This window comes from Martes martes (genome assembly GCF_963455335.1).
Source record: "Martes martes genome assembly, chromosome: 16".
NCBI classification, from domain to species: Eukaryota; Metazoa; Chordata; class Mammalia; order Carnivora; family Mustelidae; genus Martes; species Martes martes.
In genome coordinates, this window is record NC_137904.1 from 45,587,262 (window position 1) to 45,610,279 (window position 23,018).

General features: G+C 44.9%; 1 protein-coding gene across 1 annotated transcript; it reads right to left on the reverse strand.

Moving 5' to 3' along the window:
• Positions 1-1,145: 1,145 nt before the first annotated feature.
• Positions 1,146-22,939, reverse strand: RETREG3 (reticulophagy regulator family member 3). Its single transcript, XM_080827090.1, has 9 exons — positions 22,596-22,939; positions 10,309-10,415; positions 8,336-8,366; positions 7,276-7,402; positions 6,537-6,621; positions 5,603-5,740; positions 4,481-4,563; positions 3,734-3,866; positions 1,146-3,304 (listed from the first exon to the last, which is right to left on the reverse strand). The coding sequence occupies exons 1-9, from the start codon at positions 22,832-22,834 to the stop codon at positions 2,847-2,849; spliced, it is 1,401 nt and encodes a 466-aa protein (XP_080683216.1). The 5' UTR covers positions 22,835-22,939; the 3' UTR covers positions 1,146-2,846.
• Positions 22,940-23,018: the final 79 nt, after the last annotated feature.

Consider the following 23,018-nt stretch of genomic DNA (forward strand, 5'->3'; position numbering starts at 1 on the left):
CGCAAAGCTTGTAGAAAAGTTTCCTGTTGGCGGAGTGGATCTTATGGCAACACCTGGCAGGTGTTTTCCACTCCTGCCCACAGTGGCCAGTGGGACAAAGCCTGAAATAAGTGTTTCTAGTTTCTGAGGTCAGCCGAAGGCCAAAGAGCAGCTGTCCCTGCGGCTCACTCCAGAGGAGGAGCATGGTGCTTTTTATTTTTTTATTTTTTAAAGATTTTATTTATTTATTTGACAGACAGATCACAAGTAGGCAGAGAGGCAGGCAGAGAGAGAAGGGAGGAAGCAGTCTCCCTGCTGAGCAGAGAGCCCGATGCGGGGCTCGATCCCAGGATGCTGGGATCATGACCTGAGCCGAAGGCAGCGGCCTCAACCCACTGAGCCACTCAGGCGCCCCTAGCATGGTGCTTTTTAAAACCTGTTACCTAAATAAATAAAATCTTTAAAAAAGGGGGCGCCTGGGTGGCTCAGTGGGTTAAAGCCTCTGCCTTCGGCTCAGGTCATAATCCCAGGGTCCTGGGTTCTAGGCCCACATCGGGCTCCCTGCTCAGCAGGGAGCCTGCTTCCTCCTCTCTCTGCCTGCTTCTCTGCCTACTTCCGTCAAACAAATCAAATCTTAAAAAAAATTAAAAAAAAAATAATAAGACCTGTTACCTAAAGTCTCATTAGCCTTTAAAGCACCTACTTGTCTTCACACGGCTAGGGAACAATATTAAGAATTAAAAATGGGGATGCCTGGGTGGCTCGGTTGGCTGGGTTTCTGCCTTCCACTCAGGTCCTCAGGTCCAGCTCCTTGTTCAGCAGGGAGCCTGCTTCTCTCCCTCTTGTTTGCCACTCCCTGCTTGTGCGCTCTCTCTCCCTCTCTGACAAATACATAAATACAATCTTTAAAAAAACAAATTAAAAATGATGGGAGTGCAGGCTAGATGCTAGTCGAGAGTGCCAGTTGTGCTGTCTGGGCTCTCCTGGGGAGGGGACGTGGCCTCGTATGTGGTGATCGTTCTGACCATCACAAAGGTCACAAATAGGGACAGGCAGGTGGGTCCCTCACACCCCGGCTTACTCTTCTGAGGCTGTCACCTCAGATTAATCCCATCTCGGATTAACAAACTGTCCTTACCAAGGGCAAGACACCACACCAGTCTCTTAAAGATTGTTCTCATACAAGATTTATTCCCCAGCACCACTCCCCCCCCCCCCAACCGCCCATCCCCACCCCAGTTCACAGTGGAGGACTAAGGAGATTCAGAGCCGGATCCCCCGGGTACAAGAAACACCTTCTGAAGATTTTGCTCTCCTTCATCCCTCCCTCTTGCCAACTTCCAAGGCCTGAAGCTACCCACACTCCTGCAAACACACTGAAACCCACTCCTCTTCCACACTTCCCGTTTTTTTTCCCACATCAGAGCTCACCTGTGAGACATCTGGGCTCTGTCCAAAGTCTGAGAACCATAAAGCAGGGAGATACCATTTACCCCTAAACTTCACACACACAAGTGACTATGAAACAGGCACCTAGCTCTTCTCCCTTAATTTTCACTCCTGGCCTCTACCTTTTCCATCAACCAAGAGCAAACATGTTAGCACACTCCCACCTGCAGCACACGAAAATGGGCTCTGTCCAACATCCCTTGCCCAGGTATGGGGGTGTTGGGGGAGTGGTCCCTGAGGATCAGCAAAGGGTTAATGCAGAGGGCAAGAGGACAGAACAGTTTGGCCTGAGCTCTGACTGGGGAGCCAAACAGAGGCTGTAGGCTGGCACAGGTTTAGAATGACCATTTTTAGTTTTTGTCTCACATGATTTTTCTAGGGGCAGTAGAACAGATACCCCTTAGAGAAGTCTCTACTGACTACAGACACATTCTTGCTAACTGGGTTCTCCTTAAAGGAGGCCCCACCAAGTTGGGAAGCAGTTAATGAAAGTATTAAAGGAATTGAACAGGGAGTAGGAAGAGCTGGTGCAGGAAGAGCTGGGCCCTGTGCGAATGCCAGCGGGCCACTCGTAAAGTGCTCCCTGACACGCCGCGCAACGGCCGCTGCTCCAGCAGAGGAGCTGGGGAGGCAACAGGAACACGGACACGGATATGGTGTGGTATTGCTTTGCTCGTTGCTCAGGCTGATGGTCAAATGGAGCCAGGGGTAGCAGCACCAGAAGTAACCAGGCAGCTTCAGAAGATTCCATGAGACCAGGAGATACAGAGGCACTCTCCCTCTCAGCCAGCTGACCCCACAGCCCAAAGTAATGTCGAAGAAGCCCGCCCCCACAACATGTTCACAGTTCTTAAATTTCACAAGCACTACTCTGGAGCACTGGAGGTTAGGCCTCAAGAAATGAGGACGGGCTGGGGCAGAAGGAGCAGGCCTGCTCTGCCCAACCAAAAAACTTGCTTAGAAAAAGACAAATCAAATCATGGCTTCGCAAAAGAGGAGGATGGCAGCTGCTGCCTGACTTGGAGCTCCAAGGAGGTGATGGAGGGAGGAAGGGAAGGGTGCTTCTGTCACGGAGGGTCCCCAAGCACCCATACCAAGAAGCAAACAGCAGCACCCCCTCAAACGGGAACAAATACCCCTGATTACTTTGTTCCCCAAAAGTACCATTCTGAGTGAGAGAAGCCTCCCTCAGGGAAGCACTCTCACTGCAGTGACTGAGCTCAGAACTGGGCGTCCAGCTGGTAGCAGGGGGCGTGAGTATCCATCCTCTCAGCAGGCCTGAGCTTCGGCCAGGCCACCAAGCACACATATATAATTCAGCGGATGGGACCTGGGTTCTTCCCTTGCCCCTTCACCTTAAGTGGGATAGGGAGGAAAAAAAACCTAAACCACAGTGACCCCTAAAAGGAGTCTCTGCTTCAGTGGCTCCTGGAACTGGCAGGGTCCAGCTGATTCAGCTCCGACTGGTCCAGAAGTTCAAAGTCATCCCCCTCAGCATCAGTGTCCAGGTCTGAACTGGGGGCCCGGAGGAAGCCTCTTGTTGTTCTCCGGGGAGGCAGGCCAGAAGGGCCTGGCTGGGAGGCCCCTGACAGGGCCAGATGGATCATGCCCTGGGAGACCAGGCTGGCGAGGTTGCTGGTGAGGTTGGACCCTGCAGGCAGGGCACTGAGCAGGAGCTCCGGCAGCACAGCCTCTTCCTGGCTGGCAGGGGGGTTCTGGAGCTCCTCAGCCCCTGGTGGGGAACGGTACATCAAGCTAGGCATCCCAATGCTGGTATCGTCCTCATCATCCAGACCAGTGGGATCCACATTAATGGAAGGGAAGTCTGGAAGGTCTCTGGCAAAGGATTCTTCTGGATCACTGTGACCATCCAGGTCTGGGAGAACAGAGGAGTGTCTGAGACATGGCAACAGCCTGGCACTCCTGTGCCCTAGCCCCACAAAGTCAGCACCATGCAACCAGATTTTTTTACCTGGAATTTCTCAGGGTAAAGCAAAACCTGGAGCACTGGTGGGCGTTTCCCCTCCACTTATATACTGCTGTGATCTCTACTGGCCAAAGAATTCCCTCCCCTTCCTCCCCTATGCTCTACAGGAGCCTAGAACCGAGACTACTGAGGATTTTAAGGAGAGCAGCAGCGCAATCCCAGCTGCAGCCATACCCTCCCAACCCCCACCGAAGCTGCTCTGCCACCTGTTCCACACCTCTGAAAATAGGAGAGGAGGGGGCAGTATCCTCTCTGCCCAGGGAAGCTGAGCAGCGACAGTCAGAGCCATTATGAATTCACATCCATGGTCCCCCTCACCTTCAGAGCCTTCTGTTAGCGGTGTCTGGCCCCGTGAAAGATTGAACGTGCCATTGTCTGTACAAGAGACCTCAGCATCTGAGTGCTCAGAGTCTGTGATGGCCAATTCCCTGGCAACAGTAGAATCATCCAGCTTAGGAGAGAAAAGATCAACAAGCCTGAAGAGCGGATGCCATTAGGAACAGGTGCAGTTCCCCAGTTATAGCTCTACTAATTAGCTGGCCCTAAAGGCTAACCTACAGCCAGCACTGCAATCAGATGCGACTGGGGACTTTAGTCAGTATCGTGACCCTTCTAGGCTGCTCCCCCAAGGAAAATACCCTTACTTATCGATCTCGAGCAGGAAGGAAAGCAGTGGGGAAGCCAACCAGCCACTTACTCTAAAGCGAGTAGCTGAAGCAGAGATTACTTTTCTTGGGGGCCGGGAAGATACACTGCCCAACAAAAGGTGAGCCGGGCTGTTTAAAAGACGATCACACTAGTCCCAGAAGTCGTGCCATGATGGCAGGGGTTAAAAGGAGACATGGAAGAGGGTGTGCTGGTCACCAGGCTCAAACTGAGGTCTACGCACACAGTCCCAGTATAACATGAGCTGCTTTCCTCACTGTTCTTGGGGCAAGGGGAGGATGGGGCCATGGAGCACCCGTAAGTTTGAAAGCCTAGTTACGGCCTAAATGTGAGGCACCATATGGTTAAAGGGAGCTAAAAGAAAACTAGCCAGTGGTGTACTTCCCACATCCAAGATACCTGAGGACAGAAGGCTGCGAGCTCCTCTTCACTGTCACTGTGGCTGTCCAAGGCGCGCTCTGGGTGCAAAGCTCTGCGGCGCACTGTGTGCAAAGAGCAGAAGGCCTTGGCACCTTCCCTTGAAGGAAAAACCCCACCCGCTGGACTTCAAAGGCGTAAGATCAGAACACAAGAGAATGAACCCTCTAAATAAGCAACCAAAACAACAATGCCTGGTGCAGGGGCGGCGGGGGGGGGGGGGTGCTGCTGACCCTCCACGGCAAGATAAGCTGATAATAAGCACAGAAAGCGCTCTCTCCCAGCGCCTCTCCTCCACCAGCCCCTCTCCGTTTTTGTTCTGGTCAGAGGATCAGCAACTCGCAGGATAGGCTGGGGGCAGACAGGATGTCAAGCGGAAAGTAGATGCCACTGCAGAGAAGGCAAGGGAGATGCCCCACCCTGGCTCCATCAGGCTTCTGAGGACTGATACTATTCGGCTGGCCATGCTGGGGAGCTGGGCCCACATGACCACAGGCAGAGTGCTGGGCCTTTGTGAAACAGCCCATCTGACCAGCCCACAGAAGGGAGGGGAATGTTCACACGACTGTCATTCCTGTGTTGGAGGGTATGGGGCTAGTACCCTTCTGGCTTCTCAGGCAGTATCAAAGTATCACCTTTGGAAAGCAGCTTTCAATAGTGGAAAGAGGCATGGCTTAGTTAGGAGTTACTATTTACTGACTATAAAGTTCAATTTCTTTTCTCAAGGTTGTCAGCGTTAAATAAGATACACATGAATAAAATAAAAATATACAATAAAATAAAATAAATAAAAATATGCAGAGCTGCCACCACAGTGCTTGGGCTTATGGAAAGTGCTTCATAAAAAGCAGCAAACTCTAGGGACAGAGATCCTCACTGTCTGACTTTTATTCAACTTGGGAGTGTCCAGAATTGCAAATGCAAAAACTCGTAAGCCTGCATAGATTTCCCTTGAATGAGATATCACTTTTACCTACCACCCTCCTACACACCACATCCCACCACTCCCACTTCTGAGGACCTACCCATTATGTCAGGCCTATGGGCTTTTTCTTCTCTTCCCCAAACTGCCCAAGTGGAAGGAAGCCTCCCCTTGACACTTACACTGTCTCTCTCTCTGCTTGGACATCATGTAGCCGCGGACACTGAAGTCCAGCCGCTGCAGAGCCGGCTTCAGCCGTACATAGGCTCGATCCCACAGTCGGTGGTACACGGCTAGGGGCCACATCAGGACAGTGACAACTGAAAGGAGGAGTAGGAAATAGTCACAAGGTGGAGAAGAAGCTGGACTGTCCCTCTTCTACTGTGTCCTCTGAGCAGAGAGTCGGTGGGGCATAGTTCTGCTTCATTTTCCCTGTGACCTTTACTCGTCTCCCATGCCACATGAGGGGGTTCTGGAGGGCAGAGACTTCTGTGGCCACCGATGTGGCTGCATACAGCAGAGTGTGCTGCTGATATATCGAGGACAGAACCAGGTGTGGTCACTTGCATCTGGGTGTCGCTGAGCCGTAAATACGGCTAGACCGGCAACAATGCCTCAGGAACGACTCAACAAATCACGGGAGCTGCTGGCCGCAGCCATAACTGCTCAGTTTCCCGGCCCCACACAAAGTTCATGCCAAGAGGAAGTAATGGAATTTAAAACCTTGCACTATAGGAGAAAAAAAGTGCTCTAGGATAAGCAGAATCTAGTAGAGTAACCCCTAAAACTTATGTTCTGCTGTTATACAATATACTGACTCTAAAACTTTCCTCCTAAATAGGGACAGACAGTCCTTTATGATTGGTAATACAATATATATTAATGGACCGTCATCAATTTCTAAAGCTCACTTTGTAAGAAAAGGACTTGATGTTGGGGAGCCTGTTATAGGCAAGAAGAAAGATATTTTCATGACACCAAACAGGTTATAGAAATATAAAAAGGTTATTTCCTGGTGAACCAAAATATAAAAGTCCTCTTCCTAGACCCAGAGTTAGCTCTGGCTAGAAAAGCTAGGAGAAGGGGAAGCTTGGGGGAGGTACATGCCATACTTACGTATCAAGTAGGACAGCAGGAGCCCAGGGATGTAGCGGCCCAAGACGGCCAAAAATGTCAGTATCCCACAGCTCAGCAAGCAGAACTAGAGGAGTGAGGAAACAGTATTAAGTTTCTGTTACATGGCAGGAGACTGGGGTGCAGACAAGGGATAAGGTGGAGACGTGGCTGAAATGATTCTCTATGACCTATGAGTGGGCAAGTCAGAATGAGAGCTGTGTCTAGCCACCGGTGCACCCCGTGGTGATTCTATTTGAGATGAAAAGGAGCATGTCCATTCTATTCACATTCCTTATCCCTTGCTAACCCAACAGGGCTGCACCCTTTCCACTGGAAAATTGGTTTGCATAGGCTTAGCCAAAAATTCTCTCTGAAAGCAAGTGTTGGTGGTGGGTTTTTTAAGTCAAAAAAAAAAAAAAAGTTAAAAAAAAATTTAAAAACCCAACAACCTACCATATGTTTAATATGACACAGAATGCACATAAGCAAGCTCTCTTTCCCATCTTAGGGCAGGAAGATGGCTCAATCTAACAGGCAAGCACCCTAAGGAGTCATCAATCAAGCTCTTCCCTTAGTTCTAGTGGCTGGTCAGAATCCCCTTCTCATAACTTCCCTTTGTCTCCATAATCATCACTGTCTTTCCTTTCTTGAATGAGGCTATGTAGTCAAAGGACTGTTTCAGTTTAGCATGAACTGAACTAAGAAGCCAGAAATTAAAATGAAAAGGGAAGAGTCTTACCTTGCCTGGGTTTTGCTTTTTGAAAAGCACAAGATTCCTTATGAAAATGGTCCCACTAACCCAGACTTCAGCTACGTGGTGGCAGAGCTCGGGCACGCTGAGCAACCGAGGGTGCACAAAGCCCCAGCTATAGAAGAGAGAAGGGGGAGCTGTGAAAGGAGGGTGTTGAGGGATTCCCCCCATCTTGCTGTGTAGGCAGCCAATGCTTCTAGGTTTCAACTGGAGCTGGGGAGTGGCTGGTCGTAGGTGCTTTGGAGGTGAAGCGGGACTTTTTTCTTGTCTCACCAGGTTGAAACTTGAATTTAGAGACCAGGAGGGCACACTGGTTCTGACAACTCCACCCTATGAGCAAGCCGCCCAATCCACGTGTATAAACCTGCCACCAGCTCCAAGGCACTCTGTGCTGAGAAACATCTTCCCTGCCCTTGGACCATTGCAATTCACTGTGATTGCAATTCAGGGATAAAAGTAGAGCACAGTCTGATGCTGCTGCTGCTGAAGGGGAGGCAATGGTAGGTGTGTCCCTCAGAGAGAAAATAAATTCAGCAAAAGCAAAATAAACCATAGCGGAGGAAATTCCTTGGATCAAACATATGGGATGAATGAACTGAGAAATAAAGCAGGAGCTGTAAGACACAAGAGGAATCTTTGGCTTGCTGATGCCAGGAACCAATGTGTTTTCTGACCGGGGACCTTTTAAAAAGCCAGAGGTCACAGAAAACACTAAATGACCTGGTATAAAAGCCAGGAGACAAATGAAGTAAGCTTCTTCTATGTTTTTACAGTAGGGCTAAAAAATGCAACTCACTCCCTGGCATACCAGGTCATGGCACTATAATGTTTCTTTTTCAGAAACTTTTCTTGTTAATAGCAGAGGACGCTAGCCATCTCAACATACTGCTGCCTAAACTTTAGGACTCGTTAAGACGATTATTTGGAACAGACTAGGTTCTCAGTCATACTCTGTATCTATAACATGGGGTTAACAACATGTAACCAGAATATTACAACAAGAGAATCAATCAGAGCAACAAAAAGGGATTTAATTAGTGTTCCATACCTCTCATTGTCTAATGCGTCGGGTCTTGGCACTACAATATTAAAACAAACACCAGCATTAGTTGGTAGGGAAAACTAAACATAAAAATGTTAGGCTGTTGGTCTGACAGCTCGAGTTTTAATAGGTTTGGGGAAAAGAAAATAGTAATAGCCAATAAAAAGGAGACACAATGTTATACTGACAGAGTTAGGGAAGTGCAGACATGGGGAGGATGGCTGATGCCTGCTCATTTCTCCGGGGTGGGGCGGGGCAGTGAGGGGATCCAAATGGAGCATCAGGGCCCCTTCTACTTACTACAATCAAGAGCCAAGGTGCACATGAAAAAATGACCCATCCTGCCCCTCAAGTGTGTCTTGGTTGCTCATCCACATCAACGTGCACCAGGTTACCGAGGCAAGTTATAACCACTCCAACCCCGGAAATCTGCCTTTTCTCTTTGAAAAAGTTCCATTAACTACAATGAATGATGTCAAGTCTTTTGACATTCACCAGCCCTAAGACCTGTGAATGAACTACATGATTGCCTAAAGTCTCTGCAAAATAGCATAGGAATGTATTTAAAAACTGTACACTCTGGTGTAAATATCCTGCCAACACTTCAAAATCAATGTCAAAAACATACATCAATTTTCCTTGCTCTCAACCCCCACTTCCCTGCCTGACACTACTGGATCTGGTACCTGAACGCCATTCCCCCGACCCTAGCGCTGAACTCCCACAGCTGGCTTTTATTCCTGACCCTCCTAACCCCCTATTTATCAGTCTTCACGTGTCTTCCTTCTTCCCAGCTAAGTCCCCCATGGTTTATTTCCAGGAACACCTCTCTGACTGCTTCTCACACAGATACAACCATAGTTTCCTACCAGGTCTCCCTCCTTCCCCTTTTTATCCTTCCCTGGGATCCTATAAAATGCTATCGAATTAATCTGTAGTATATAGCTCTAATAAAAAAATGTTCAATGACCACACACTACATATGGGATAAAGTCTAAACTTCTAGACCTAACTTGAAAGGCTTGTAAAATCTAATCCCAAAACATTTTCAGTTTTATCTCTTCTAGCACTCCTTTTATAATGACCTCTTCGTCCTGGTAAAAGTGACTAATTCCCTGCTCTCAGGAGATGCTTTGCAGCTTCTGGTTTCTCAGATTAATCAAAGTACTTGCCCCTCTAGAAACACACTTTTCACTTCACCTGTTCAAAACTCTTGCTTCATCAAGGCCTGAGCCAGGGCCAAAATACATGACAAACACATGGATCATGCGCTGCACAGTGACATCTCCGGTACCATTCTGTTGTTTATGTGTGTATCATCTTTGAGAAAAGGAACCGTATCTTAGAAAATACTTTATTAAAGTCACATTGCTTAGCTTAGTGCTTTGCAAATAAACAATTCATAAGAAATCCCTGGGAGGCAAACTGACACTGCCTCAGTAAAGATTCAGTATCCAGGGATGCCTGTGGTGGTTCAGTGGGTTAAAGCCTCTGCCTTCAGCTCAGGTCATAATCCCAGGGTCCTGGGATCGAGCCCCGAATCGGGCTCTCTGCTCAGCAGGGAGCCTGCTTCCTCCTCTCTCTTTGCTTGCCTCTCTGCCTACTTGTGATCTCTGTCTGTCAAAAAAAAAAAAAAAAGAAAGAAAAAGAAAAAAGAAAAAAAAAGATGCAGTATCCAAAGGTAATTTTTTTTTTTTAAACTTGAGGACTACTTATTCCTCTGGCCAGTTACGAGGTCAGGAATATCTCAGGTGGTGGATACAGATTTCCTGAGCTTCGTAACAATGGGAAAGGTGGACCAAAGCTCTAAGGAACTACAGATGGGGCCCCAGCCCTTCAAGTGTCTCCTAAAGCAACAATTCAGACATGAAAGGATATCCCAGTTCTAGATACACCCTCATAAACCCCCAAAACTAAAGGTAAAAATTAAAGGAAAGACCATTTCCAGTTCAGATTCTTCTAAATGCTACCAAACTCACCTCTTATTTCAGGCCAGATTTTGTTCTTCCACTGATCTATACACACGATGATCATGGAGCTGAATGCAAGCAGAAACACAAGACGAAGGGATGTCAGCGCAAAGAACCTACAGAGAGGGAAAACAGATTATTATCCAATTAAGCTAATTTCAGAAAGGACCATCTGCGTAATTCAGGCTCCAGTAAACAGACTTAAGTCCTAGTTATATACCTTAGGAAAATCAGTTAAATTTTCTGAATATCAGTTATTTCACCTATGGGACAGAGATAACAATTTGCTTCTGTAAAGGCAGAGGGCTAAATCAAATGACCTCTTAAAGCCTCTTTTGACTTTCAAGTCTGCAATTCTATTAATTTCAGGGAGAAATTCATTCCTGATAACTTATTATGATGAAAGCAAACACCTTTCTACCAAATTAGACCTTAATGGAGGGCAACAAACTGATAGAGATGTGTTAAAAAGCACAAAATTCAATCAGCTATCCTTTTACAGATGAAGGAACTCAGGTCCAAAAATACAATGATTTGGTCAAGGTCAACAGAAAGCACTGAAGCTACATCTTAAAATCTTAAAAGGCAGCTCTTCAGAATTAACACCAATATTTCTTAAACATTTCCAAAAAATTGAAGAGGGAATACTTCTTGATTGATTTTTATGAGGCCAACATCACTCTGATACCAAAGCCAGACAAAGACACTACAAGAAAACTATAGCCCTACATTCCTTATGAACATAGAGGCAAAAATCCTCAATAAAACACTAGCAAACTGAATTCAGCAGCATATTCAAAGGATTAATTTCAGGAATACAAGGGCAGTTTAATATATAAAAACCAGTAAATGTAATACGTCACAATAACAGAATGAAGGAAAAGTTCGTTCTTTTTTTTTTTTTAAAGGTTTTATTTATTTATTTGAAAGAGAGAGAGAAAATAAGAGAAAGCATGAGAGAGGAGGTCAGAGGAAGAAGCAGACTCCCTGTGGAGCTGGGAGCCTGACTGAGAACTCAATCCCAGGACTCCCGGATCATGACCTGAGGCAGTTGTTCAGGTGGCTCAACTGAGCCACCCAGGTGCCCGAAAAGTTAGTTCTTATTTGAAGGAATCAAGCACAAATAGATATTTACAAAAAATCTGGGAAGGTATTAGGGAGGCACTGCTTATTTTTTAGGTGTGATAATGTTATGGAAAATATGTTGGTAGAGTCCCTATTTTTAAAAGATACATACTAAAATATTCACGAACAAAATGATGAGATATCTGGGATTTATGTCAAAATAATATGTATGGCAAGGGAAAGAATATGAAAGAAGATGAAACAAGGGGCACCTGAGTGGCTCAGTCGGTTAAGCATCTGACTTTGGCTCAGGTCATGATTTCAGGCTCCTGGGATCAAGCCCCATATCAGGCTCCCTGCTCAGCAGGAGCCTGTGAGCCTGCTTCTCCCTCGGCCTCTGCCTCTCCCCCTGCTCCTGCTCTCTCTCATTGTCAAATAAATCAACAAAATCTTAAAAAAAAAAAAAAAGTAAAACCAGATTGACGATGAGTTGATAAATTATAATATTTTAAATCTTCCACAAAAAGTGAAAAAAAAAGGCATCTGGCTGGCTCAGTTGGTTAAGCGACTGCCTTCAGCTCGGGTCATGATCCTGGAGTCCCAGGATCGAGTCCTGCATCGGGCTCCCAGCTCCACAGGGAGTCTGCTTCTCCCTCTGACCTTCTCCTCACTCGCTCTCTCTCACTCTCTCTCTCTCAAATAAATAAATAAAATATTTTAAAAAATAAAAAATAAAAAATAAATTTTAAAAAGTGAGAAAAAACATTTAAAAAAAACTTAGGTTTTTTTTTTTTCCTTAAAGATCTGATTTATTTGTCAGAGAGAAAGCTCTCAAGCAGGGGGAGCAGCAGGCAGAGAGCAGGCTCCCTGCTGAGCAAGGACCCCCCCCCAACATGGGACCGGACCCCAGGACCCTGGGATCATGATCTGAGCCGAAGGCAGAAGTTTAAACAACTGAGCCACCGAGGCATCCCTAAAAAAACTAGTTCTATGAGTCCTTCTACTACAGTAGCCTACGGCTCTAAAGCAGTGCCTCTCAGGATCTGTAGGCCAGCGAAGGGCCACAAGCTGACTCTGCCTGTCTACGAGGAAGTCAGTATTAAATTTAGAGTAAACATTGAGAAATTTTTATAGCAATCTGACCAAGTAATTTTGAATCTAAGAACACATTTGGGTTTGTATATTCTGTCTCTTTTTAAACTTGATTTTTCTAGTAACTCATTTATATTTTATTTTACAAAAGTACTAATTTGCAACACATCAGGGAAAACACCACCACTAGCCTTCCCCACAGACGGTTAGGCAGGGCAGTAAGGATGGTTTTTAAAGTCAGACTTGCTTGAATCTGATTCTCTGAACACCCACTCTTAGTTACGTGTCCTTGAATGAATTAGCTTCACCTCTTTAAAAACCTCAGTTTCTTCATCTATTTGTAGTGGTAACAATAACAAAACTTGCAGGACTGTTTGTCGTTTTATTTATTTATTTATTTTTTATTATTTATTTGTTTGACAGACAGATTACAAGTAGGCAGAGAGGCAGGCAGAGAGAGAGAGAGAGAGAGGAGGAGGCAGGCTCCCCACTGAGCAGGGAGCCCGATGCGGGGCTCGATCCCAGGACCCTGGGACCATGACCTGAGCCGAAGGCAGAGGCTTTAATCCACTGAGCCACCCAGGTGCCCCCTGTTTGTCGTTTTAAATACAACATACTTAACTGCCTATAAAAATATCATACTTCATCTTGCTAGAAAGACAAGAAAATACAAGCCTAACACATAGTTCTATTCAACTTTACAACGTAGAAGTGTTATCAGCTATTATCACAGGAACTGATCAAACAAGGGTAAGGATGACCAAGGTTGGTTACAAATGACCTCGTCTCAACTCAACACACGACCTAATGGCTTGGCATAACACAGAACAATACCAGAGTATGATCCTTATAAAGGAAAAAAAAAAAAAGCTTTATCTGTGTGTATGTATCAATACATCTACATATGCAGGGACTGGCAGAGGAACTTCAATTTTTGCTTCTAGATATTTTTGTACTTGTTTTCAATAAACATGAATCCATGTTATGTAATTTTTACAACTACACGAAGGGGGCGCCTGGGTGGCTCAGTGGGTTAAAGCCTCTGCCTTCGGCTCAGGTCATGATCTCAGGGTCCTGGGATCGAGCCCCGCATCGGGCTCTCTGCTCCGCAGGGAGCCTGCTTCCTCCTCTCTCTCTGCCTGCCTCTCTGCCTAGTTGTGATTTCTCTCTGTCAAATAAATAAAATATTAAAAAAACAACAACTACACGAAGAATGAAGGATGAAGGAAACAAGAACTTAAAAATCTAGTCACCAAATGATAACCCTATTCCGATTTTTCCACCCCACCACTTAAAGGACACCGTAATTATACATGAGATTAAAGAATGAAAGCAGCTTAACAAAAATAAGCCTCTAGAGCTGCCTCAGGTCATTAATTTTTTCTCCAAGGCCAGTTCATCATCCCAACAAATAAGCAAATTTAACAAGGCCAAGGATAAGGGCCCTAGAGCTTCCTGCTCCCTAGCACTGCTGCTTCTCTGTCCCAGCTGCGGGAGGATAAGGCAGGACCACTGCTCCCTCCAGAGTTCTTGAAAGGGCTCCCTGGGGAGGCAATCCAGACTGTCTGCAATTTCCACTTCCCAGATCATGATTACTAACACCCATATAAACTGGGGTAGGGAAAGGATATTAAGCTCTCCTAAGAAAGGCTGATTTTCCAAAACTGATGGCAGGAAAAATACTGCTTCTCCAAGACCTGAACTACTTTATATTTTGGTAGCCTGTTATAGTCCCCACCTATGCTTCAATTCAATCCAGCAAATACTTACTGAGTGCCCATTTTATGTGGAGGCCGGAGGTACGCAGCCCAGTTATAGAAAACAGTGAGACATGGACCTCACTCTCAAGTGTATTTCTGTGTCTATCTGTGTTTGCAATATAACATGTCAGGGTAAGGATAACAAAGAGAAGGACATCAAGCTGGAATTTAAAAGATAAATGGTAAGAATGGGGCGCCTGGCTGGTTCAGTCAATGGAGCATGTGACTCGATCTCGGGTTGTGGGTTTGAGCCCCACGCTGTGTGTAAAGATAACTGGGGGGGAAAAAAAGATAAATGGTTAGAAAACAAGACAAAAGGGTGTGGGGAAGGAGGAGAGGACACTCAGGGAGAAGAGCCAGCTGGCATGACATATTTAAATAACGACAAGCAGGTTTGATAGAACTGAAACAGAACACAAGGAGGAGATGAATATGGGGAGAGAGGCAGGAGGCAGATTATGAAGGGCCTTTTATCACAAGCATATTAGATTTTACCCTGCAGATATAGGTAATAAAGAGTTTTACAAAGGCTGTATTTTTTGGGTCATGAAGGCTAAAAGTGTGAACATCTTCTTGAACAAGATTAATCCTGGTCCATAAATTAATTTTAGGAACAGATTTATCTTTTTTCTTGAATAAGCCAACGTAGGAACCTCAGAAGAAGTTTTTCTGTGTGGTATAAAATAACATTTCTTGGGAAATCAGTTTCTTCCATATAGGTAAAAACTTTTTTTTTTTTTTAAGATTTTATTTATTTATTTGGCAGACAGAGATCACAAGTAGGCAGAGAGGCAAGAAGAGAGAGGCGGAGAAGAAGGCTCCCTGCTAAGCAGAGAGCCCGATGACGGACTTGATCCCAGGACCCTGGGATCATGACCTGAGCTGAAGGCAGAGGCTTTAACCCACTGAGCCACCCAGGCGCCCCCATATAGGTAAAAACTTAATTAATGTAAAGATCACCTCAATAGGGGCGCCTGGGTGGCTCAGTGGGTTGGGGCCTCTGCCTTCAGCTCAGGTCGTGATCCCAGCATCCTGGGATCGAGCCCCGCGTCGGGCTCCCTGCTCAGCGAGGAGCCTGCTTCCTCCCCTCTCTCTCTGCCTGCCTCTCTGCCTACTTGCAGTCTCTGTCAAATAAATAAATAAAATTAAAAAAAAAAAAAAGATCACCTCAATACATTGCAGTTGACCCCTCCAAGGTAACCAGACAATAGCATCAGTGTTCTCTTAGAGGTCTGACCATCAAACATAAAATATGGATAAGGGTGTGCTTCTTTTCTTCCAGGCCTCAATGCTAAAACCCTAAACAAAAAGGGAATATCAATCTCAGATGAGTGTTTTTTTTTTAAAAAAGCTCAGAAAAGAGTAAGACATGGACCATGTGAAAAGAAGTCATGTCGATGCTTATCATTTTACAGACGTAACCTGGAAGCCTACCTTTAAGAAAACTCTGCAACTATGTGTAAAGATAAGACATAACTGGGGGCGCCTGGGTGGCTCAGTTGGTTAAGCATCTGCCTTCAGCGCAGGTCATCATCCCAGAGTCCTGGGATGGAGTTCCACATTGGGCTCCCTGCTCAGTGGGGAGCCTGCTTCTCCCTCTCCCCTCAACCCCCACGCTCATGCGCACGATCTCTCTCTCTCACAAATAAATACATAAATAAATAAAATAAAATCTTAAAAAAATACAAGTCATAACTGAAGAGAAAGTATTTTTGAGATTGGTACAGGTAAAGGATGGATGAAAAATAAGGACTCTCCTGGACTTGTTCAAGTCCTGCAATGTCTATTCATCTGGCCAAAAATCCACAGGTAGATTTAACAGCATATGAGTTTGATAAGACAATACGCAAAACATTTTTCAGCAACTAAAATCAGCATGAAAACTTCCCAACTTAACAAAAACAAGTGCAAATGCAGTCAATTCTGAATCTTCACCTGTGAGTGGTTCAATCTGGGGATTGCCCATAGCCCATTACTCATTTTACCCACTGTGGGCTCACAATCTATTCTTTCTTAAAGATGTATTTTTTTCTTATTCGTAAAGGCAACCATGTTTATTGGAGAAAGTTTAAAAAAAGTGATAATTACAGATTAAATTAAAAACTGAATTAGTACATCATCTATAAAACAGTCTTACCCGCCCCTCCAAAAATTCCTGAACCTGAATCTAATCAAGCCTCTTGATCCAGCTATCAATGTACAGGAAATACAGAGTGCAGGGGTATGTGCACATGGATGCAATAAGCGAAATCCAGTCTGTGGAATACTTTATAGGACAAACTGGTTTCTTCGGCCAACAAATGGTAGAGGAAAAAAAATTGAAAAGGAACCAACAGAGTAAAAGAGATGTAAAAAACAGAATGATCAGTCACAATATATGGACTTCACTTGGATCCTACCCAAACAAACAATTTTATTTTTTATTTTATTTATTTATTTGGAGGGCGGAGGGGAAGAGAGAAAGAGATTCCCAAGCAGGCTCCACACCCCCCAGCACAGACCCCAATGCAGGGCTTGAACCCATGACCCTGAGATCATAATCTGAACCAAAATCAAGAGTTGGACACCTGACTGAGCCACCCAGGTGCCCCCCAAACAAACTATTTAAAAAAAAATAATATTTAAAAAAATTTTTTAAAGTAAGCTCTACACCCAATGTGGGGCTTGAACTCACCAACCTGAGATCAAGAGTCATATGCTCTGTCGGCTAAGCCAGCCAACTGCCCCCAAACACAAATAATATTTATGAAAAAATTGGAAACTTGAACACTAACTAGAATCATTAATTTTTTACATGTGATAATGGCACTGGTATTTTTTTTTTGAAGTCTTTCTTTTTCAGAGATTCACATTCTAAAATACTTACAGATTACATTATAAGACACCTGGGATTTGCCTCAAAACAATAAAGGAAGAAGTAAAAAAAGAACTGAGGTACAGAAGACACAAAATTGGCCAGGAACTGAAGAATTTTAAAGCTGGGTACATGGTGGTACATATTATTATTCTGTCTACTTATGTACTTATGTATATGTTTTAAACTTTCCATAAGAAAATGTTTTTTTTAAATGGCCTTTTGAGGGCGCCTGGGTGGCTCAGTCATTAAGCGTCTGCCTTCAATTCAGGTCATGATCCCAGGGTCCTGGGATCGAGCCCCAAGTCTGGCTCCCTGCTCGGCGAGAAGTCTGGTTCTCCCTGTCCCACTCCCCCTGCTTGTGTTCCCTCTCTTGCTGTGTCTCTCTCTCTCTCTCTCTCAATCTAATAAATAAATAAATAATCCTTTTTAAAAAAATAGCCTTTTGAGGCACCAGGGTGGCTCAGTTGGTTGAGCGTCCAACTCTTGGTTTCGGCTCAGATCATGATCTCAGGATGGTGAGATCAAGCCCCATGTTGGGCTCCACACTCATCGTGGAGTCTACTTGACATTCTCTCTCTTCCTCTCCCCTCTGTTCTCTGTCAAAGACCCTGAGATCATGACCTGAGCCGAAGGCAGAGGCTTAACCCACTGAGCCACCAAAGCACCCCTCAAATAAGTAATCTTAAAAAAATAATTTTTCTGAAGATTTTTATTTATTTGACAGAGAAATGACATAGTAAGAGAGGGAACACAAACAGGGGGAGTAGGAGAGGGAGAAGCAGGCTTCCTACCGAGCAGGGAGCCTGATGCGGGGCTCAACCCCAGGACCCTGGGATCACGACCCAAGCCGAAGGCAGAGGCTTTAACTCACTGAGCCACCCAGGTGCCCCTCAAAACGTTTCTAAATAAATAAAAAATAAACGAATAAGCAGAAATTAGTAACTCATTGCCATTTACGTTAAAATCTTTTACTACTACTGAGAGTGAAATATTATATATCCAACAATTCATTATTTTCTGCCTTTTTTCCCCTGTCCTTTTGTAAACCTTCCATCCCCTTTATTAGGGGTTAAAATCCAATTATCAGTCTAAATAAAATATTCCTTGAAAAAACTGGTTTCCTGAAGTCATGAGAAAGTCCAAAACTAAACAATTTTTTTGAGGTTAACTACACCACGGATCCTCATTATTAGTACAGGTAAATTAGAGTTTGCTATAATCATAAAGTTTATGCTACAATCATAAAAAAAATAAAGAGCATACGTCTATCTTCAATCAAAGAAGATACTATTTCTGGGTTTCTTTGTTATTACAGAGTAAGCTTGTCTCACTGGCACTTCAGAACAAAGCCTCCCATCCTATAGGGACAAAAAGCCCATTATTGTACAGCACTTGTGGCCGTCTGGTTAATGAGCCAGTCACTGGTAAATGAGAATGAAAAAAATTAACCCAACCCACATAATGTAGTGATCATTGTTGCTTACACAAAACCAGAAATGAAACCAGCTAGCTGCTGAACACCTACTTTATGTTAATGGTTGTCCATTAACATAAAGCACCCAACCTTACAATTAGGATAAATAAAAGCTGATGGCGAAAGGGAGGCAAAAAAAAGTAAGCCAAGGCATTCTTGGGAGTCTCCCTGGCTACTAAAAGCAACAAGAACCTTCCAGAGACTAGCATTAGAAACATGTGCTCAAAAGACTGCACCTGCAATTTGATTGTAAATTTTTCTCATAGAACAAATGTCTTTACTTAAACGGACCCTGCCTTCCATCTCTTGTTCCTCACTATTGTTTTTCACTCATATTCTAACTGTTTAAATCAGAATTACCGTACTCTTAATCACTTCTCGCTCATTTTTTTAAAAAAATTTTATTTATTTATTTGACAGACAGAGATCACAAGTAGGCAGAGAGGCGGGCAGAGAGAGAGAGAGATGGGGAAGCAGGCTCCCCGCTGAGCAGAGTCAGACATGGGCTTGATCCCAGGACCTGGAGATCATGACCCAAGCCGAAGACAGAGGCTTAACCCACGGAGCCACTCAGGCGCCCCTCTCGGTTATTTTTTTATTTGGGGGGCCTTGTGGGGGAGGGAACACCTGTATTTTTTTTTTTTTTGACAGAGATAACAAGTAGGCAGAGAGAGAGAACGGAGGAAGCAGGCTTCCTGCTGAGCAGAGAGCCTGATGCGGGGCTCAATCCCAGGGTCCTGGGATCATGACCTGAGCCGAGGACAGAGGCTTTAACCCACTGAGCCACCCAGGCGCCCCCACCTGTATTTTTTTAATCATGGAAACAAAAGATTCCATAATATCCCCTAGGGTATAGGATGGTTAATTCAGATAAGTGACAGTTAAAGCAGATCTCAACAGGGAATCAGCTTGTGATTGCTCTAAAGCAGTATCCCTAATAGAGACTGTCTAGAATCCTAGAATGTTAAAAAATGTAAAGGAGCTCCAGAGTCATCTAGCCCTCCTTGAATCATGCGCTACTCTTAAGAGGAAGGGCTTAGAATGCATACACATCTCCAGGGCTCCTTGGTGCTCCCCTGATCTGCTAGGTCAGAGTTAAACCAGTAGGTTACTCCAACCTGTTCTTTTCTGATCCTGTGAGGATACACTCTTGCGGACTCAGATATTCTTCCCCCAAATCACTCATTTATAGGTGGCGTTGAGGGTAATGAAAACACGAGCTACTGGAAAGGAAGAGCTAACATTTCTGTTAATATCCTAGAGATAATAACATATCAGTGACCAGAAGCAATATAGACTGGAAGATTTCTGACCTAATAGCTATAATTGCTCTGGAACCTGAAGGGGGGGGGAAAAAAAAAAAGAACAAAACATGAATGAAAGCCCTGAAATACTATATAGCAAGGCTATACATCTCTTTCTTTTGTGTTGTTGTTGTTTTTAATTAAGATGTAAGAGGGCACATTCACAGATACAGAAAAACCCTGAGTGAGAATACATATCAATGAAAGTTAAGAGCTACCTACCTGAACTCTGATTTTTTTGTACTCCTATTCAATCTTCTAATACCTCAAAATGTATAAAACATCTCAGTTTATGATGTATCATTATTCAGAACAAAAAAGGAAAAAACACCAATGATCCTCTTACATTTTCTAAACATTTACAAAGTCTGAGAACTAAACAGTTACTAACTGAAATGTCAATACACATAGAAAATATGATGCTACTAGAATGTTAAGTCTAGTCTTCACTTTGAACCTCAAACTGCCTCCCAAGGAGGCTCATTTCCTAAAACAACAATCCTGAGAACTGCCATACCAAACTACCTTAGCTGTCACTCTGTAACCTTCATGGGTATGAGTCTTCTCTCCATAAAGTGCCAGAGTCTCGAATCACACCTTCCTTCTACTGTAGCTCTTCACCTACATTATGGAGAGGGATGGGAATGTAACAAGTAACCATGTTCTGGATACACAGTAGGCAAGCTACCAGGAAATGGCAGAGGTAAAGACCAATCACAAGGCTTTAAGAGACTAAGATGTAAGAAAACAGGAGCTGAGTGAGATTCTAAAGGTAGCCTATTAGTAAACTTGAGCATACACTGCTGAGGGCCAAAATTAAAGCTAACTCCAACAGTAGGAGCAGCCATGTTCAGACCTCAACTCCACAACCTACTTCTAAAGTTTCTCAAGCAAGAGGCATATGGAAAGTCCCCTGAGAAATAACAACAGACATGCTACTGATTCATTTGTATTAACACACCCTTGGTTTCATTATTCATTTAAATCCTGATGGGAGTTTTTATGTATCAGCCAATCACACTTGGATCCAAACTGGTTTAATGAGGACCAATTTTTTCCCTAGAAGTACAATCTCAGTGTAGGTAAAAAACAAAGTTTTGACTGAATGGTTTGGGGTTAAGGGCTGTGATGGGGGAGGTGGGGAAAGGAAGAGAAGATCATTTTGGAAAATGCTCTTGACTGATGTGTTACAGTTAAAGGTTTCCGACAGAGTAGAACAGGAAAAGGAAGTAAGTACCTGGGGATCAAAGAAGCACTACCAAAAATAAATGAAGAATGCTGTAGGAAAACTTTATCACCAAGTCTGCTGAAGTCTCTGGAAGCAACTAATGTCAGAGACTGCTGCAACACCTTTAATCTGAGTCTCCTTCAAACTGTGAGGAGTAATAGCTGAACATTGTATCTTTCTGTCAATGAATCTGAAATTGTGCTCCAGTTCACTAAAAATCTTTCAGACAAAAATTAATAAATGTGCTGGTTTTAAAACCAAGAATTTTAGGAGAAAAAGTATTTTCAGCAAAAACATATTGTCTGGGATGCCTGGGTGTCTCAAGTCATTAAGCGTCTCTGTTCGGCTCAGGTCTCGATCTCAGGGTCCTGGGACTGAGCCCAACATTGGGCTCCCTGCTCACTGGGAAGCCTGCTTTCCCTTTCCCACTCCCCCTGCTTGTGTTCCTGCTCTTGCTCTCTCTCTGTCAAATAAATAAATAAAATCTCAAAAAGAAAACAAAACACATTTTCTTTGGAAATACACATTTTGTTCCATTTCAGACTTATCCAGAATAGGTTTCTCATTCAGCTGTAGACCCCCTCCCCAATACTGCAGTTCCCTTGGAATTTGGTGGATAATCCTTTCCTAGTTATGAATAATTCCAAAGTATGCTCAGCAGATCGTATGAAGACCTATGTCCACCTTAGGTCATGACAACTGAGAAGCAGCAGTTCCATTTCACAAAGCATGACACACAGACTCTTAGAGCATATATATAGTCTCACTTCTCCAGCTGAGGAAAACTCACACACGCTTTTAGGCATCCTCAATTTCCCTGCCTATAAACCATGCCTAAGGATGGATCTCTAATTCTTTGGGAGGAGTTGCAATCCTAAGTGGCTTTGAAACGGGCGAAACCTCACTATCACTATTTCATAACTGTTCTTCAAAAGCTTGTAATTTTCTTTCAACTTGCAGCTCTGGAGGCTCTCATTGACGCTCAGACTTCACAAACTTCCTTGAGCAGGAGAAAGAACACCTAACGTGCTAATTCTAATTCAGATCACTCAAGCTTGTTCTCTTATCACACCTACGGATACCTTTGCAACATCTCAAGTCTCACGCATCTACCCCAGTAACAACTACTAAAATCAGAGCTCGGGGGGTGGTCTTCAAACCACATTTGAGCAAACAAGAGACGGAAAGTGATAGCCTTAAGTGACACAGCTTTCCCTAGCCAAAATGAGGCGCCCTCGCTCACTGCGAGCGGCTCAAGATGTTAACCAGAAGCTCCTGCCATATGTACGGGGTGAGGATGCGAGACAAGTAAAGCAGGGGCGATAACTGGAAGGCCCTGGGGAGAACTGCGGTGCAAAGCCTGCAGGCGGGATGGAGTGGAAGGAGGTGAGGTAAAATTAGACAGTTACTGTAAGGAGCCAATGCAGCGAAGAAAACAGGGGAGGCGAGAGGTAGAGCCCTAGAAAAACTGACGAATTCGCGCCTGGGAGGGTTTCCGAGGGCCCAGTTCTCTCACCAGAAAGCCGCGTTCAGCCCCAGGCACCACAGGGCGCTCCTGGCTGGCCGCTCCCACACCAGGGCTGCCTGCACCCGGCTCAGCAGAGGCTCGTAAGGCCCCAGCACCTCCACCAGGGCCCGCTGCGCCGCCTCAACCTGCTGGTCTCGCTCCCAGGAGCCTGACAGAGCGCGGCGGCCCCTGAAAGTCGGCCCCGAGGCTGGGCCTGGGGCCGCGGCCACCCCCTCTGCCTCCGCCATCTCCCCCCCGGCAGCCACAACATCCGGGGCCGCGGCCCGACGGTCACAATAAACACCAACTGCGCAGATGCGCGATTCGGCGGGGGAGGTCGCGATCTCCACAGTGCGCCTGCGCGCGGGCCCTAGCTCCCGTCCACCCAGAGGAAAGAACACTACGTCAAAGTACGTCCTCCGCGCTCAGGCG

Excerpts from the sequence above, each read along its gene's own strand:
- RETREG3 (XM_080827090.1), bottom strand. The coding sequence starts at position 22,834 with ATGGCGGAGGCAGAGGGGGTGGCCGCGGCCCCAGGCCCAGCCTCGGGG. Across the intron at positions 6,622-7,275 it reads AAAAGCAAAACCCAGGCAAG|TTCTGCTTGCTGAGCTGTGG; the intron begins GTAAGACTCTTC and ends TCACTCCTCTAG. Across the intron at positions 4,564-5,602 it reads CAAGCAGAGAGAGAGACAGT|TGCGCCGCAGAGCTTTGCAC; the intron begins GTAAGTGTCAAG and ends CTTTGCACACAG.